The sequence below is a fragment of the Microchirus variegatus genome (genome assembly GCF_963457635.1).
Source record: "Microchirus variegatus genome assembly, chromosome: 10".
In the NCBI taxonomy this organism is placed as follows: Eukaryota; Metazoa; Chordata; class Actinopteri; order Pleuronectiformes; family Soleidae; genus Microchirus; species Microchirus variegatus.
The window spans coordinates 12846692-12862883 of record NC_139811.1 but is presented as its reverse complement, the minus strand read 5'-3'; the positions used below and the strand labels follow the sequence as shown (position 1 = coordinate 12862883).

The 16192-nt window shown below is 41.0% G+C and overlaps 1 protein-coding gene across 1 annotated transcript in view; it reads left to right on the top strand.

Moving 5' to 3' along the window:
- LOC310933623 (voltage-dependent T-type calcium channel subunit alpha-1I-like) overlaps window positions 1-16192 on the top strand; it is a gene marked incomplete at both ends in the record, with an annotated part of 102205 nt that overhangs the window by 40246 nt on the left and 45767 nt on the right. Inside the window, 4 exons of the mRNA XM_083897150.1 lie at window positions 1669-1766; window positions 6850-7009; window positions 12314-12653; window positions 13211-13303. Coding sequence (XP_083753276.1) covers window positions 1669-1766; window positions 6850-7009; window positions 12314-12653; window positions 13211-13303 — 691 coding nt within the window. The remainder of the gene's footprint in view (window positions 1-1668; window positions 1767-6849; window positions 7010-12313; window positions 12654-13210; window positions 13304-16192) is intronic.

Below are 16192 nucleotides of genomic sequence, written 5' to 3'. Positions count from 1 at the left end.
AGAATTAGGCTGTGTCCAACGTGTCCAATGGGCGCAACGGGTGCAACAATTGCACCTAAAGGTGTGATGTAGCACCCTCTCATGCCTACAAATTGATGGTGCTTTTAAATATTTCATAGGACATGAATAAAATGTTACTGTTTCGGGAGAATGTCAGCGGTACAAACAGTTCAAACCCTTGTTACAACAAGGAATCCAGCTCTACTGCGCACTGGGGTGCAGCTCTGCTGATGACTCCGTGCTGCAGAGAAGGGCAAATGGAAAGAGCTTTCCTGTGGGATCAATAAAGTATCACATTATTGTAAATGACATGGTTCATAAGTCTGTCTCTGTGAGAGTCCCAACAATGTTATAGCCTCGGGCACAATATTTCTGTGCAGACTTAAAGCTGGGCTGTTGCTAGTCTCACAAAGTAAAAGTCTCATCACCTGATCGTTAAAAGCTTAACATTTTTGGAAGTTATTGAAACATGAAAGTTTATGTCTGAAATGCTCTGATGATATTGACACAAGATTAATTCCACTTATTGTCTGACTTCCTTTCTATTTTGCGGCATTGCTTTGCACTGTACACAGTTGTTACCAATGTGGAAATATCAACATTTCTACTGAAGGTTCAGCTTCCATTTCTCTCTCTCTCCAATTTCTGTATTTGTCTGTCTGTCATCTAATCTATCATCTAATCTATAATGTAATCTATAATCTACTATATCTATCGTCTAATCTATATAATCTAATATATCTATCATAATCTGTCATCTACTATAATATACACATATACAGATAAGATGATCAATATTATTGATCATCTAATCTGTCATCTACTCTATCCATCATCTACTATATCTATCATCTACATCTCTCTACTGAAGGTTCTATCTATCTATCTATCTATCTATCTATCTATCTATCTATCTATCTATCTATCTATCTATCTATCTATCTATCTATCTATCTATCTATCTATCTATCTATCTATCTATCTATCTATCTATCTATACTCTAATCTAATCTGCATACTGCCCAGTGATTGGTCAATAATGTAATTTCTAACCCCTTCTTGAAGCCATCTCACCAAACATTGGCACATTTTTTTTGATGACACATTTCTCCCACATGCACTTGGTGGTATCAAACATTCAGTGTGCTGTAGAACCCATTCACACACTCCTGTGTGGATGTGTGAGTGTGGTCTACATGTGGCAAAACCTACACTCACTCCACGGACACACACACACACACATTATGGAGAAATGTGACCATTCTCCTGTGAAAGTGGTTTGGGTGGTTAGGGCACAAACATCTTACTTGCTAACAGATGCCAGGCTCTGACTAAGCTACAACATCCTGCAGGCAACAGAATGAATCCCTCTATTTTTCGCCTCTCTCTTTCTTTCCTGCTCTACACCTCTCTTTCATGTTATTCTCCCCCGTTTGATGCTTTGTCACTCGCCACTGTTGCTGAGACTCACACAGCTTTAGGAGGGGACAGGTGAGAATAGTCGATAAAATGGCCGATGTTGTTGAATCATGAGGGCTCTCTCATCCAGCTGGAGCCTTTTAAATCTCATATTCTGAACAAGTAGCGCAGCTGGGTAACTACAGAAAAAATGAAATTCCTAGTTTTTCTCATTTTGCCTCTCTTTTTTTCCTCCATCTGTTTAACCAGGATGGTCGAGTACTCTCTGGACCTGCAGAATATTAACCTGTCGGCGATCCGGACAGTGCGGGTTCTACGGCCTCTCAAAGCCATCAACAGGGTGCCAAGTGAGTTCATTTTGTCTTTACAAATTACACCGATACATGTGCTGATAAAGGACAGTTACATGCTCTTGCACATTGTAACTGTCCTTTATCCATGTCCCTACACTCTTAGAAATAAAAGTGCTAAGTAGAACCATATAAGGTTCTTCGGCTTGTCCTCATAGGAGAACCCTTTTCGGCTCCAGGTAGAACCTTTTTATAAAGGTTTCACCTGGAACCCTTTTGGAGGGTTCCACTTAGAACCCTTTTTAAACCCTTTATTTAGGAAAGGGGTTTTAAAGGGTTCTCTGGATCAAAATGGTTCTTACTGGAACCATTAGTGTTACCAAAAAAACCCTTTCTTTGGGAAAGGGTTTTTCAGAAGCAGATGGTTCCAGGTAGAACCTCAGCCCTTGTAGAAGGTTTGGAACCCTTATTTCTAAGAGTGTATGTAAGGTGATACGGACAGATGCGTATTACCTTTATGCCAAGTCTTTTACCATGGGGATCATTAAGCGTCAATGTTATTCTTAACCACACAGCCTTTTCAGGCCCAAAGTCACATCTTTATCACATTCCCAAACAATTAATGCTGCTTCACTGATCGGTTGAGGCCGTGACCACAACTTTGCTCATTTCATCTTAAACTCAGTTCTCGGTGAAACTTTTAACATCTATTGATTTCTCCGTCCTGCTGCTCAAACTGTCAACTCAATCATTGTAAGCACCAATTAGCCGCCCCGAGCTAGTCTTAGCCTGGTCTCATCTCTAAGTTATAGCACTTTAGCTGTTAGCCAAGCATTAACAGCTAATGGTGATTGTGGGTAATGGCGATGTAGATATAAGTAGCTATAAATCCACATTTTTTACAGATGCATTTAGTGTTTATTAAAATGGCAGAAAAGCAATTTCCGAATCGTTCCTAATTGCACACTGTCTGATGACAAACATGTACTCCCACTGCAGTTATAAACTAGGACAAAGAAATTCTGTCCTTGTCAGATGACCCAGAGTTCCTTCTCCCTGCATTATCATCTTGGATTAAACAAACCACATAAACTGTGAAACTTTTCCTGAATAAGTTACGCTCACTGCGATTGACTGTCTCTTCCACTTTTAAGTAATAATGAAAGAGTCTGCAGCAAATGGAGCTGATCGCACAAAAATCCCATTGCCTAATTCAGTTTGGACCGCGGGGACAGATACTGTAGCAAAGTAAAACGTGGAAAGTAATTGCAAGTTTTATTTTTAAGAGGAAAACGGTGAAAGACGACAAAAAGTGGATTTTCAGATGTGTAGGGCAGAGCAGTTATACGGTTCATTTCAGAGCTACATAAATGCACTAAATGAAGCCTTGTTTTATTTAATGCAGTACTCGTACGACCCAGGTGTAATGAATCTATTAGTCATGCTCTGATCACAGCCCCTCTCACACCAAGGCGGTCCATTTGAATAACAGTCCTTTCCCACTTCTTGCGACACCAATGCTGCCTCACACTGCAAAGCTTGGTCGCCTCCATCCCAGCATCCTCCTTTCTGGATTGTCAGGTCCAAAAGGTTAATATATTTTAGAAGGTCTTGCTTGGGCCTCAGTCTCATAGGGGAGTTTCCTGCATTGTGCCCCAATTGGATTTGCATGAAGCTAATCTAGGGAACATTAAAAGAGTGGAGCCATCAGCACCAACTCTGACTACATATCCTGTTGTTGCAATTAGTTGTTTGATTAAGACGAGAGTGTTCCTGGAAGTGCACGTTAATGCATGACGCATTTCCTTGACGACTGACTGGAAAAAGACACGTGTGACGTTATGTTTACATGCCGCGACACCGGAGTCCAGGCAATGTTTACCAGTTATCTCCGTTAGCTGCATTAGCTCGTTTAGCACCGTTAGCGCGCCTACAGTCGAACTGGAGCGGTCAAATACAAATAACCAGGGTACTTGTGTACTGCGTATGTGTGCCTCTGGATTGTTAAAAGGAGTCTCTTTAAACTTTAAAAACAGAGTCACGTAAACATGACCGTCTTTTTTCGGCCAGTCGTCATGGAAACGCATCATGCGTTAACGTGTTTTCCCCCTTTCACGCTTCATTGTCCTGTCTATGAAAGCAAAAATAACATTTTTTTTTTAAAAAAGAGTGTTCCTGAATAATAAGGAAAAATTAGGAACATTAAGGTACATATAGGATTTTAAGGCTTTCAGCACACTTTCAAGACCTTCTGCTTAAACCCCATCTTTGTTTCAACACAATTTTTTGAGACAAACAGATTTCTTCTTCTGCCTTAAGTGTTGGAATTAATGTCACTTTTTTGAACACCCGTTGATTGAGATGCTTTCCAGGTGGAGCCATCATCAGTGTAGGAACTGCAATTTGTCTGACAGCCATGGCAGCTCTGATGAAATATGGACGTTAATTGCATGACTGTTCAGCTGGTGTAATGAGAAGATTGTTGGTGCAAGGACAAGTGCACAGTTTGTAAACAAATCTGTTTCTTTTTGGAGCTGATTACTTATCATATCACATACATGCATGGGTCACATATAATCTCTTTCTACTACTTTATCTATCTACTATTTCCTTTGTTCCCTCTGTACTTTGAGTGTTACTGTTTACTTTGTTGTCAAGTTAGGAGCATGTAATGAGTGTGAGGTAGCCAGATTCCATCCCCTGCCCATGACCCCATTAGAGGTGAGGAAACACGGGGGATAGAGCTATTTGTTCTTTGTGTTGTGAGATTGCGTCTGTGTCCACAGATACGCAGGGAGCACATGAGCAAATCCTGACCTCACACAAACCTCAATTTGTAACCCTCCAACAAAATGGCAAATAATGGCCCACTACTGTGTGTGTGTGTGTGTGTGTGTGTGTGTGTGTGTGTGTGTATATGCTGTTGTGTTAAACTTTGTTGATGAAATTGGTGCGAGACGGAGGAAGTGTTAGACTGAATAGGAGTAAGACGGACAAACACAAACTGTAGAAACTGAAACGATAAAAGGGAAGAAAGGAGAAGAGAGGGGAGCATGGGCAGGTACTGTAGCTGTAAATGTGTTGCCATTGTGGTGTAAGGGGAGGCATCCATCTTTATCTGGGGACAACAAGAACAGTTGGCAAACTGGTGCAGCGAGGAGAGAGACTGTGCAGAGAGGAAGAGGAGGAGGAAAAAGGGACCAAACAAAAAAAATACACTGTTTTCATTGCTCAATGTTTTGTTTGGTATACTATTTGTGTTCTTTCTTTCTTTCTTTCATTCTTTCTTTCTTTACCACTTCCCATTTTTCAGCACACCCTCAGGCCCCGTCTCATCCGCACTCACCCTCTCTCTCCCTTCATCCATCTCTCCCTCTCTTCACCCAATTAGGCCTAATGGAACAGTGGCCTAATGACAAGGACCCGGGGGAACAAACACATTTAGACTCGCCTCCAGCCGCCGCCAGAGACACGTACACACACCCGCAACACTACTGCTTTCCATATAATAGAGGTTGACGAGATGAATTAGCCAGTGGAGGAGGAACTCGGCACTCTTGAGATACAATTTCCATAAATTCCAAACTTTTGATTTTGATTGTTTTCTACTTTGTAATTGAAAAAAAAAAAAAAAAAAAAAGATACACACATTAACGCCCTGGTAATCTGCAATTCAGTGAACTTTGAGATTCCGCACACTCAGGACTGAACAACAAATCAATATGAACATTACAGAAGTTTGGGGGGAAAAAAAATGACCAGGGCCGGTTTATTACTTTGAAGCACAGACTTCAAACTCAGACAAATGAGCGTAAGTTTGAGTCTGGACATTTTACTGAGTTTGGTGTTCACTACTGAAGAATATGGATGGACCTTGTCGAGATCAGATTTGTTCAGAACATTCAGGTCAGGGCTGGTGCCTGGATCAACCAAGCAGCAATATATATATATATAAATACTACTGTTCAAAACACACCATTCAAAAGATTGGGGTCACCTATACATTTTTTTTTGTATTTTCCTTTACAACTCACACTTTTATTCATCAAAAGAGTTGCAAAATGAATAGAAAATATAGTCAAGGCATTGACAAGATTTGAAATAATGATTTTTATTCAAAATAATAGTTTTGCCCTTCAAAGAACTGTTTTCAGCTGTGCTAATATAATTGCACAAGGGTTTTCTAATCATCTAATAGCCTTCTAACGCGATTAGCAAACAAAATGTACCATTAGAACACTGGAGAGATGGTTGCTGTAAATGGGCGTCTATACACCTATGTACATATTTCACTAAAAACCAGACGTTTGCAGCTAGAATAGTCGTTAAACCACATTAACAATGTATAGAGTGTATTTCTGATTCAATTTAATGTTATATTCATTGAAAAAAAGTGAGTTTTTTTTCCAAAATAAGGAGATTTCTAAGTGGCCCCAAACATTTTGAAAGATAGTGTATACTCGCAATATTTGTGCTGACATAGTTTTGTGCATGTGAGTAAACTACAGGTGTTTGCATCCCCTCCTGCGAACATCATCCGCACGTGGGAACGTTGTCACTGCTGTCGCTCTCTCTTCCTCTCTCATTCTTGCTCTTCCTCTCGCGTCTCACTCAGCTTCTCACCTGTCATTCAGCGTGTTGGCAGTTCTGATGCGCCGTTGTCTTCGTGACATATTAACCTACTGTGGAGCTGTCATTCAGGAATCCCGGCACGTCACTGAAAAACACAAATGAACACTCACACACACACACACACACCTCTCAGGTGTCCGTATGGGGTTGCTGTGGTTTCATAGGTCTCACCCCTCTCTCTCTCTCTCTGGTTAGTACAATCAGTTGTCATTATGTCACTAATCACCATCTTAATATGTCTTAATATGTCAGCCACAGGTGATAAGGTCATCATTATTCGACAGGGGACACGCTTGCAGTTCTGCAATTAGTTCTCATCTAATCACGAATGAGACCTCAAATTGCCCAATTACTCTTCTGTGTTCAATGGGTGCCTTTGTACTCCTTTTTTTTTTAAACGTAATACTACATTTTACCTTGAGTGAATGTGCAGCACGCAGCATCTTCTGTGAGTTCACTTAGGGTTAAACGCAAAAGCCGCGATCATCTATTGTTGATTGTCTGACAGGTCTGCGGATCCTGGTGAACCTGCTGCTCGACACTCTGCCCATGTTGGGCAACGTGCTGCTGCTCTGCTTCTTCGTCTTCTTCATCTTCGGCATAATCGGCGTGCAGCTGTGGGCGGGGCTACTGAGGAACCGCTGCTACACCGAGGAGAACTTCACCCTGTGAGTTCAACATTCAACATTTGAGACTAAAATGACCAAGTTTTGCCGAAAATGTAAAGTTTTGATGAGCAATTTTTCAGCATGCCTAACACACCACATCATTTTATCTTCATTTTAAAATGAAGATAAAAGCTCCAACGCAGCCACGTTGCTTCTAGTGTGAGAATAAGAGTCTTATTAGTGTCTTAGCTTCATGCCTCCATGTTCATGACCATACATGACGGCGTCTCCCACTGTGATTGTGCCTGCGTGAGTGACATTCTCAAGTGTTCGCTCCTTGATTTCATGACATTCTCTCAGTTTCCTTCTTTTGTGCTGGCATCAGCTCACTAGAAAGGCATGTGCCTCTGATGTGTGTTTTGTAATTTGTATATAAGCCATGCATACTCGCTCTGTGCCTCAGTGCAGTGGCTGGAAACGCTGACGCAGCTTATACTAATGACACATTTATTGCCACATGAAAGGGGACATGTTACAGCCAGCGCTCTCCTGCCTGCTTTGTCCTCACTTTAAAGCTGACGTTCAAACCCCAATAACCTCTATGGAAATGAAGTCACGTGTTGTACTTTTACTTGTGTTTAAAGCGGACCTAGACCGGAAGTTCCAATTAACGCTGTTTTTTTGTGTGTATCTGCGTCATTACCTTGTTTAAGAAGCCCTGAAAGTTATAAACAAACAGTTCAGCCACTGCTGAGAATGCTGTTGTATTGTAATCTCGGGCTCAGCGAGATCTCTGAAAAAACCCGGTCCGCTTACGTAAACACCGGTTCTCCGGAACAGCAGATCCTCCTGCTCCGGGCACTAGTCCGGGCACATCCGGTTGCGTACATTGAACCGCAGAAGAAGAATAACGTCCGTTGTGGAGGTGTTTCACGAGCGTCAGTGTCTTCTGACTCTGGGTCTGACTCCGTGTCAAAGTCATAAAAGGGACTGCGGCTGGGAGTCGTGAAGAAGCTATTTTTAAACATTGTTAAAATAATGTTTTGATAATGAGTAGCAGTGCATCCACCGTTCCAGAGGGGGGAGCTGCGCTTCTGAGAGCGGGTGTGCTGAATATGTCACTTCCGGGTACTGGCCAATCACAAGACTCTGTCTTCTGGGTGTGAGAGTTGAGTCTCAGATCTCGCGGCTGGGAAACACCTTCAGAAAAGAGGATTTCTATCGGCTCGTTTACAGCAACTAGTTTTTGACCATAAAAACAAGTTAATGTATGTAAGTAGACCTCCATAACTAACATATATGTGCAACAGGACCACTCTATGTGAGCTTTAACACATTTATTGTATGTTTAGATAAAAGCAGTAATCCTTTACTGAATTGATGGCATTTAAACAGTGTTATTATTTTTATATATACGCATATTATGCAAGTTTGTCTTGGTGTTGAGTACTTAATTATAAGGGTCCTTGAGCTGGAGCATGAGGACTGTTATGCTAAGTGAAGGGCTAAGATTAGCTCTTAGAGGTTACAATGGAGTGGAATAAAAAAAAAATCCCTGTCAAGAGCAGCATCACGTCCTCCCCTCTTTCATCTCCACCTTGTCTTAATCCACTTCATTCTTGCACAAGTCTCCAATTAGCAGGTCCTTTTCAAATCTCAGGCCACATCCACACTATTGTTTTATTCAAATAAAAACAAACGTTTTCTCCTGATGCACCTGCAGTCTACTGCACTTTTTTTTATAAAACTAAGACACAGTTACCTGCATTTGCTTTCAGACTGATTGTTACCAGCCACGACTGGACTATCAGCTGTGTCGTCTTACGTATGGTACTTTCTGAAAGATAGATTCAGTTACATAGCTGCCAACTCTCACGCGTTGGCCGTGAGACTCACGCATTTGATTGACTTCTCACGCTCTCACGCCACACCTCCGATTTCTCACGCTGAAGTACACGATTAAAAACTGTTCTGAATAGCATAAGCATATGGTGCGAATATCATCCATCCTCTGAAACGTTTGAAACCGCTCGCACCCGAGATACCTAGACAGTTCGGTTATGATACTGAGCGGCGAGAGAGGTGTCTGAGCGTCAATGGTTCTAGGAATTCAGTCAAGTGCAGAACGGATCAGTCTGGTACAGGTCTGTTAATGACACTATAATAGGTCAATAGTGGTAGTGTAGTGGTTCAGTTGTTGGACTTTTGAGGGGAAGGTCGTAGGATAGAATCCAGATGTCAATGTTTTTACATTACTTACCGTATTATTATTATTATTGAATAAAGCATTATTAGTATTAAGAATTAATCATCCATAAATCATATTGTATAAAGCATTAATTAAGCTTGGGATGCATAAAATATTACTATAAATAAATATATTGGGTGTGTGGTGTTAACCAGACATACATTAGCCCCGCATGCCACGATGTCTCACTCTGTAAACACAGGTTGTCTCCAAATCCAAGTTTAGTGGCGTGAATGTCGTCTGTTCACTGTCTTCGGCTTCTTTTACATACAATTCTGGAGTGACTTGCTATGGAGACACATCTTAGCTTCTTTATGACCAAACAAATATTGCACTAATGCTTCCAGAGAGCATGCCAGTGCCACTTCAAAGGACATTTTTTATTTTATTTTTTGAAGAGGAATTTGTCCCCTGTTGCTCTCAGTTTCTCCTCCTTTTACCATATCTATTTTAATATGCTGGGTCCTACTCTGCTCCTTTTCTCTGTTGCTCTAGTGTTGATTCTTCCCTCTGTCTCGCTTCTCATTGGCAGGTGTTTTCTCAGTGTGATGCCAGGTGTGGCCTCATGCTGTTCACTGCCAAGTCACCAGCAGGGGGGCAACAGCCTTCATTCATGCCCCACTACTTTGATTTGTGTTTTCTCTTTTTTCCCCCTCCTATGTCTTTATCCCTCTCCCTCTGAGGACAATTTTAAAAAAAAAAGGACCAACGTGAATGCTGCTGAAAACATTGCTCTGCTGTTTTTTTATGTGCGTCTCTATCATCAGTCAATTGAAACTGAATTGTGTAATCTTTATCCTTACTGTAAGTTATTGCAAGCTCAGTGCGTCTTATATATTCGTAAACTTGACTTTGCCACCAAATCAATACATGGTTTTCATGCAATTCTCAGTGGAAAGTGGTACAGCCTCATGGGGCCGAACTATCGACCCTGGAATTAGCGAGCATACATGCGTGTTGTGCGAGTGGTTCAGAGGTAAAATGAGTAATTCTGCTCCTATGCATGTCAGCACTATCTATTAAGGTATTGACTGAAGGAAACAAGGTGGGATCAAGAGAATTAGAGAGGAAAGGAAAGCGGGAGATGAGTGTAGTTGAGAGGAGTTTAAGGAGTGGTGACAGTATTAGAGAAAGATGGAAGAATAAGAACAATTAGAGGATTAACATCATGTCTGAGCATCAGCAAGTGAGAGGATGAAAGTACAAATGTGCTTATACCGTATGTTGCAGGCAAGTAGTTCAGGGTAAGCAGTAGATGTTTTTTTTTTTTCTTCTTGCAGAAGGCAGAAGAAAAAGTGCTGTGAAAACGTGAGAAAAAGAGGGGCTGATGGCTGTGACAAACGGAGAGAGTGTGATTAGTAAATGGTGAAGGTCAACTGACCTGGTGTGTGTGTGTGTGTGTCTGTTTTCAGTAATGGGCCTATTGATGGAGAGGGTCTATTTTGGTCAACAGACGCACACACACACAAACACACATAGAAACAGACGAATGGTTGTACAGATAGATGGATTGATAGATGAGTAGATTATAGAGTGAGTGGATGGACGGATGGGCGTAATGGCAGAAAGATGATGGATGGATCTTCAGACCGTGTCAACCACTCGCTCACTCTCTCACTCGCTCACTCACTTGATCAATCTGTTCCCTTAGTTTTACATGATTAAACAAGTTGTCTCTCGCTAAACACTCATCTCCAATGATGTGCTTGTCAGTTGCTTAGTTAGCCAACTAAATACCATCTTCATTTAGTTTGTGCCTGAGTTTTTGATGGCACATTACCCAAAGAGGGCCTTCTCGTTTTTTTTTTTTGTTTTTTTTTGTTGTCTCAGACAAGGTACATAGACTTCATTTCGTAAGCTCCCCTCCAGTGACTTCTTGGCACTCATTAAAAACGTACACATCTAAAGCTAATTTTGCATCTCAGAGAGTGATTGATGTTTATCTTCACCAATAAGTCCCGATCATGTTATGCTCGTGCGTCGAGCAGATTAATCAGGGCAACAGCAGCAGCACAGAACTGTTCCTGTTTCAAAGGCAGCGCTCATTATTTCTGCTTTGAGAACAGAGCAATTTGTCTTTTCCAAAGCCATGTGTCTTATTGCTACCGAATTTAACAAATCTGAACTTGATTTTCCTGTTGTATACCTGGATCCCAACCTGGATTCATTTTGTTTTAGAAAAGACGATGGGGGAGCGTTGAGTAAAACATCGATAGATTTCATCGGAACGGCTGCTAAATATTGCATTTGTTTCTTTTTTTTAGAAGTCTGAGACACTGGAGGCAAAGGTTTGAATGAAAATAGAGCAAAAATAATATGTATAATGCACTTTCACCAGACTTTTTAGGGTTTTCATAATAGATGCATTGGTTTTAACCCACCTGACCCATTTCCAGACAGGAGCAAACAAAATGAAAAACATAGACGGTGTGGCTATAAAATGCATTTTTTTTTGTTTTACTTATGAGTTTCTGTAAATAAACAGGTGTTGCTTGATTTTGCGAAGAGGCGTTGCTTGAAACTCATTTTGTCCTCTTCTGACCAGCTCGTGACCCCACGTTTTCATACCTGTCAGCATGTCTTTGGTTTGCTCCACTGGCTTTAGGCAGTGTTCGCTAATTCACTGCTAGATCAGGCGTTTCTCTCGCTCTCAAACACAGATACTGCATGTACCGTCTATTTAATAGCTTAATTATGTCAACATCTGCAGCGATAGCATGTTTAATTTAGACCGGATTGGAGATGAATGGTTAAAGAAACATGTAAAACATGAAAAAAGGTAGGATATGTGTATGTGTGTGTATATATTCTGTTTAACTATAAATGAGACTGAGGAGATAAAGGAGACGGCTGCTGCACTCTGTGCATGCAGGATCATTTGCTGTTCTTTATCCACCTGTTTTCTCTTAATGATGCATTTAACCCACATGCTTGGTTGAGTGCTTGTAAAACAATGCTCATTATACATTTCCCCCCGCGCCTGATTCTTCTCTTCCATTTTCAACGAAATGATCGCGAAACTCCTCGAAAGAAGCACTTAAATAACAGAAATCTATTTGTGTACTCATGGTTATCGAAGTAACTTTTGGTTTTTTCTTTCCTTATCCTTACCCCAGGTCTCCAGGTATGGCTCTGCCGACCCCGTACTATCAGCCGGAAGAGGACGATGAGCGGCCCTTCATCTGCTCCCTGCCGTCTGATAACGGCATCATGTCGTGTTCGGATGTCCCGGCGAGGCGCGAAGGAGGCCGCACCTGCTGCCTGGACAAGGAGGACGCGCTGCACAGACAGGCTCTAGGCCTGACTCTGGAGCCGCTGGCCAATGGCAGCGGTGCAATGGGTCTGTGTATCAACTGGCATCAGTACTACACTCGCTGCCACACGGGGAACAGTAACCCACACAAAGGTGCCATCAACTTTGACAACATTGTCTATGCCTGGATTGTCATTTTTCAGGTAGGATCTTTCCTGGTTTCTGAACATAATATAATCTAATTTTCACCGTTTTATGGTTAATTTTGAAGTGTATGGCAACACTTTAGACGAGGGAACACATATTCACCATTAACTTGGTGCTTTCTCAGATATAAGTAGCATACTAGCCCTTTATTACTAATCATTAAGCACGTATTAACACCTTATTATACATAATCTTATTCTACCTCTATTACGACATGATTAAGATTTTTCCTACATAAGGTGTTAATACGTGCTTGATATTTACTAATAAAGGGCTAGTATGCTACTTATATGCATGTTAGTAAGCAAATAAATAAATAGTTAATAAACTCTTAAGATCAGGGAGCACATATTTACCATGTGTGTTCCCTAATCTTAAGAGTTTATTTATCTAAAAAAGCATTTGTAGATTTGTATTAAAGGAATTTTGAACACCTTTTTTATACCATTTATGATATTACTCAACCAATTAATCTGTATTTTTTTTCGTCACTGAAAAACTGTAAAAATGATTTAAAATTAACTTGTACCTGTTTTTGCACCTGTGCTCCTAGGTGATCACCCTGGAGGGCTGGGTAGAGATCATGTATTATGTAATGGATGCCCACTCCTTTTACAACTTCATCTACTTCATTTTACTCATCATTGTAAGTAACAATTATTACTACTACATTTATTCAATTATTAGTACTCCACATTATGACAATCGGACACATCCATTGTGGAATAAAGTCTGTCGATTAAACAACAATAAGTAAAGAGTGAAATATAACTGTAGTCGTATACTCTGGGGATGAAAATCCCTTATTTCATTTCCAATATATGCAGACATCATTGGTCTCCTGCTTTCAATAAATTGATGGATTCCTGGGTGTTAATAGACTTGTGAAAATCCATAGAAGCATAAAGGACTGTTCACAATCGATATCTGCAGGAGAGTGGGAAGGAGATGGATGTTATTTAAATTGTATTTGGTGGTTATCAAGACGAAAGTGAAAGAAAATGATCACGGACAGCTGGAAACTGCAAGAAAGCGTATTTTCAAAAGAGAAAAAGAAAAAAAAAAATCATTTTATCAGCACCATTGCAGGGCCAGATGGTGGCACAATGAACATCATTTAATTCTATGTTCACGCTCTGTGGAAGTACAGCAGAAGTCCCAGAAGTAGGACTTTTAGACCCACTAAAAACTGTTTTAGTCCCTTGTAAAACTTGGATAGAGAGCAAGAAACCAACTGAGGTGAGACAAGGAAATAAAAATATAGAACAAAGAAAGAAGAAACATTGTCTAATAAAACATATATATAATATAATGATGATAATAATAATATAATCACATGCTACATTATATTTTTGTCACTCACTGAGTGGCCTTGAAGTGAGGTTATAATTGGACTCATGACTGCAGCTGTAAATGTCATCCCTGTTTTGGCAGATATGACCAGAGGTTGGCACTGGCAATATAACCACCTTTTAGAAGATATAGTCGTTGACATGGTGTCACATTGCGGTGTAATCAACTTTGCTGGCATTTTGCTGCTCCACTGTCCAAAGTCTGCCACGCAGATCGCGCAGATCTGCGCTACTTCTGGTTCTTCTCAGCAAGAAGACTCCATGAACCGACTAAATGAAACGAGCTCATTTGTAGTCAAGTGCGCTTAAGGAGGTCTTGTTTAGTTAAGTGTAACATAAGCTGCTTTCAGACGAGCACTAAATTCCACTCCAGAGATTCTCCAGAGACTGTGTGGAGGGGTTGTGTACGCCAGTGTCCTCAGAGGTCACTTTGGAGTTTCTGCTGCCAGCTCCTTAGTACAATCTCTGGCTAATGTCCAGTCAAACTGATGTAAGAACTCAGCGGGAGAAACTTTGGAGGATTCACAGTGAGTGAATGGATAAGTGTTCTGCTTCCTGTATGGTCGGGTCCAGACACCACCTCATGTGGATCCTCTGGAGTTTCTCCTGCTGTTGTGAATGCATCTCACTGTGTGTTGCGTTTGACCGATATTAACATCACACCTTGAACGCCTCATACATTTTGTGCCTCCTATTGTAGCTTCCCTCGAAGGCTTCCGTCTGTTTGACTACTCTTAGAGAGCAGGGGCCTATGAGAAGAGTTGGAATTGTTTTAGAGATGTTTTCAGTCAGAGATATGAGTTTCTGTTCATAGACTTTATCATTTTTAATTATTATTATTCATATTTTTTAATTTTTTCTGTGCGCGTGTGAGCGTCCATGCATAATGCATCTCAGAGCTACCAATAGAGATGATCTTTTCTACTAAAACGGATGGAGCCACATGAACACATGCACTCACTTGTAAGCCAAGCCTGCCGCATACATGTTCCCGAATGTGTGATCACACATACTTTTTGTATACTAACGCGTGTGTGTTTGTGTATGCACGCATGCATAATGCAGCGATCGTCTGAATGGTCATATCGGGGCTGCTCCCCCTCATTATGCGCAAAGCTGTCTTCTGATCACAGGCGCAGAATAGACGCACTCGCTCACACAGATGTAAGGCTGGAGGTAAATCAAAGGCCCACACACCTGCAGACCTGCTTTGACCCACAGGCCACAGATGGGCATCTCTCCGCCCTCGCTTTCCAAATACACACACACACACTCTCGTGTACAGTGTATTTTTTTCTCTCAGTTCTGAATATTTCTGGTGTACCAGCTTCTCTCTCTCTCTCTTCTTCATCTTGTCTTGCATCTTTCATCTTGATCTGTGGATGAAAAGCTTTAAGTGGAGGGTCAGCACATTTGTATTTTTTCATATATATATATATATATGTGGATGTTTTCTGATTCCAAAATATGAGTATATGTCTCAGCTCAAAAAAGGGGGGAGACATGTTCACATTTGTAATGAACAAAACCAACAACTCTGCTACAAACCTGCTCTTCCATCCGCTCAGCATAAGCCATTATTGATCTGAATCACTGTTCCATAACCAGCTCGACGACAGCCGATAAAAGCCATTTCAGCAGTCTTCTAGTGATTCCCATTACTGCCAGTAAAAGGGTCAGCCAGCACATGCACTCCTTGTCTTTCTAACCCTCGTCTTAAAAGACAATTTAAGTTGTTTGTTGAAAGTTTGAAGAAAGAAATAATGGTAAAATATTGTTGACAACAAACGGCACACACGGCATTAGATAAAAACAACAACAAAAAGAGATGTTCAGTTGGACTGGAAGGGAAAGTCGAGATGGAATCGGATGATAAAACGAAGGAAAAGAGAAAGATGGCAACATGCTGAACTGGTATGTGTTGCCTCGGTCTGTCTGCTCAAATTAGCCTTGGTTTGGTTAGGAGCCAACATTCGGAGACCTTTACTATGAGTGCTAACATTTCTGCAGGGTGATTGGCACATGGTAGCTCTGTGTGTGTGAGCTCGATGAAAAACAAGCCTGTATTTTCCAAGAAACATCTCATGTTTTCATGTTCCTTCCTGTCTGATGAATGAGCAGCCAAAGGCTAATTTATGCATATTGATTTTTTCTTGGTTAAGTTTTTTAAACATTACCCACCC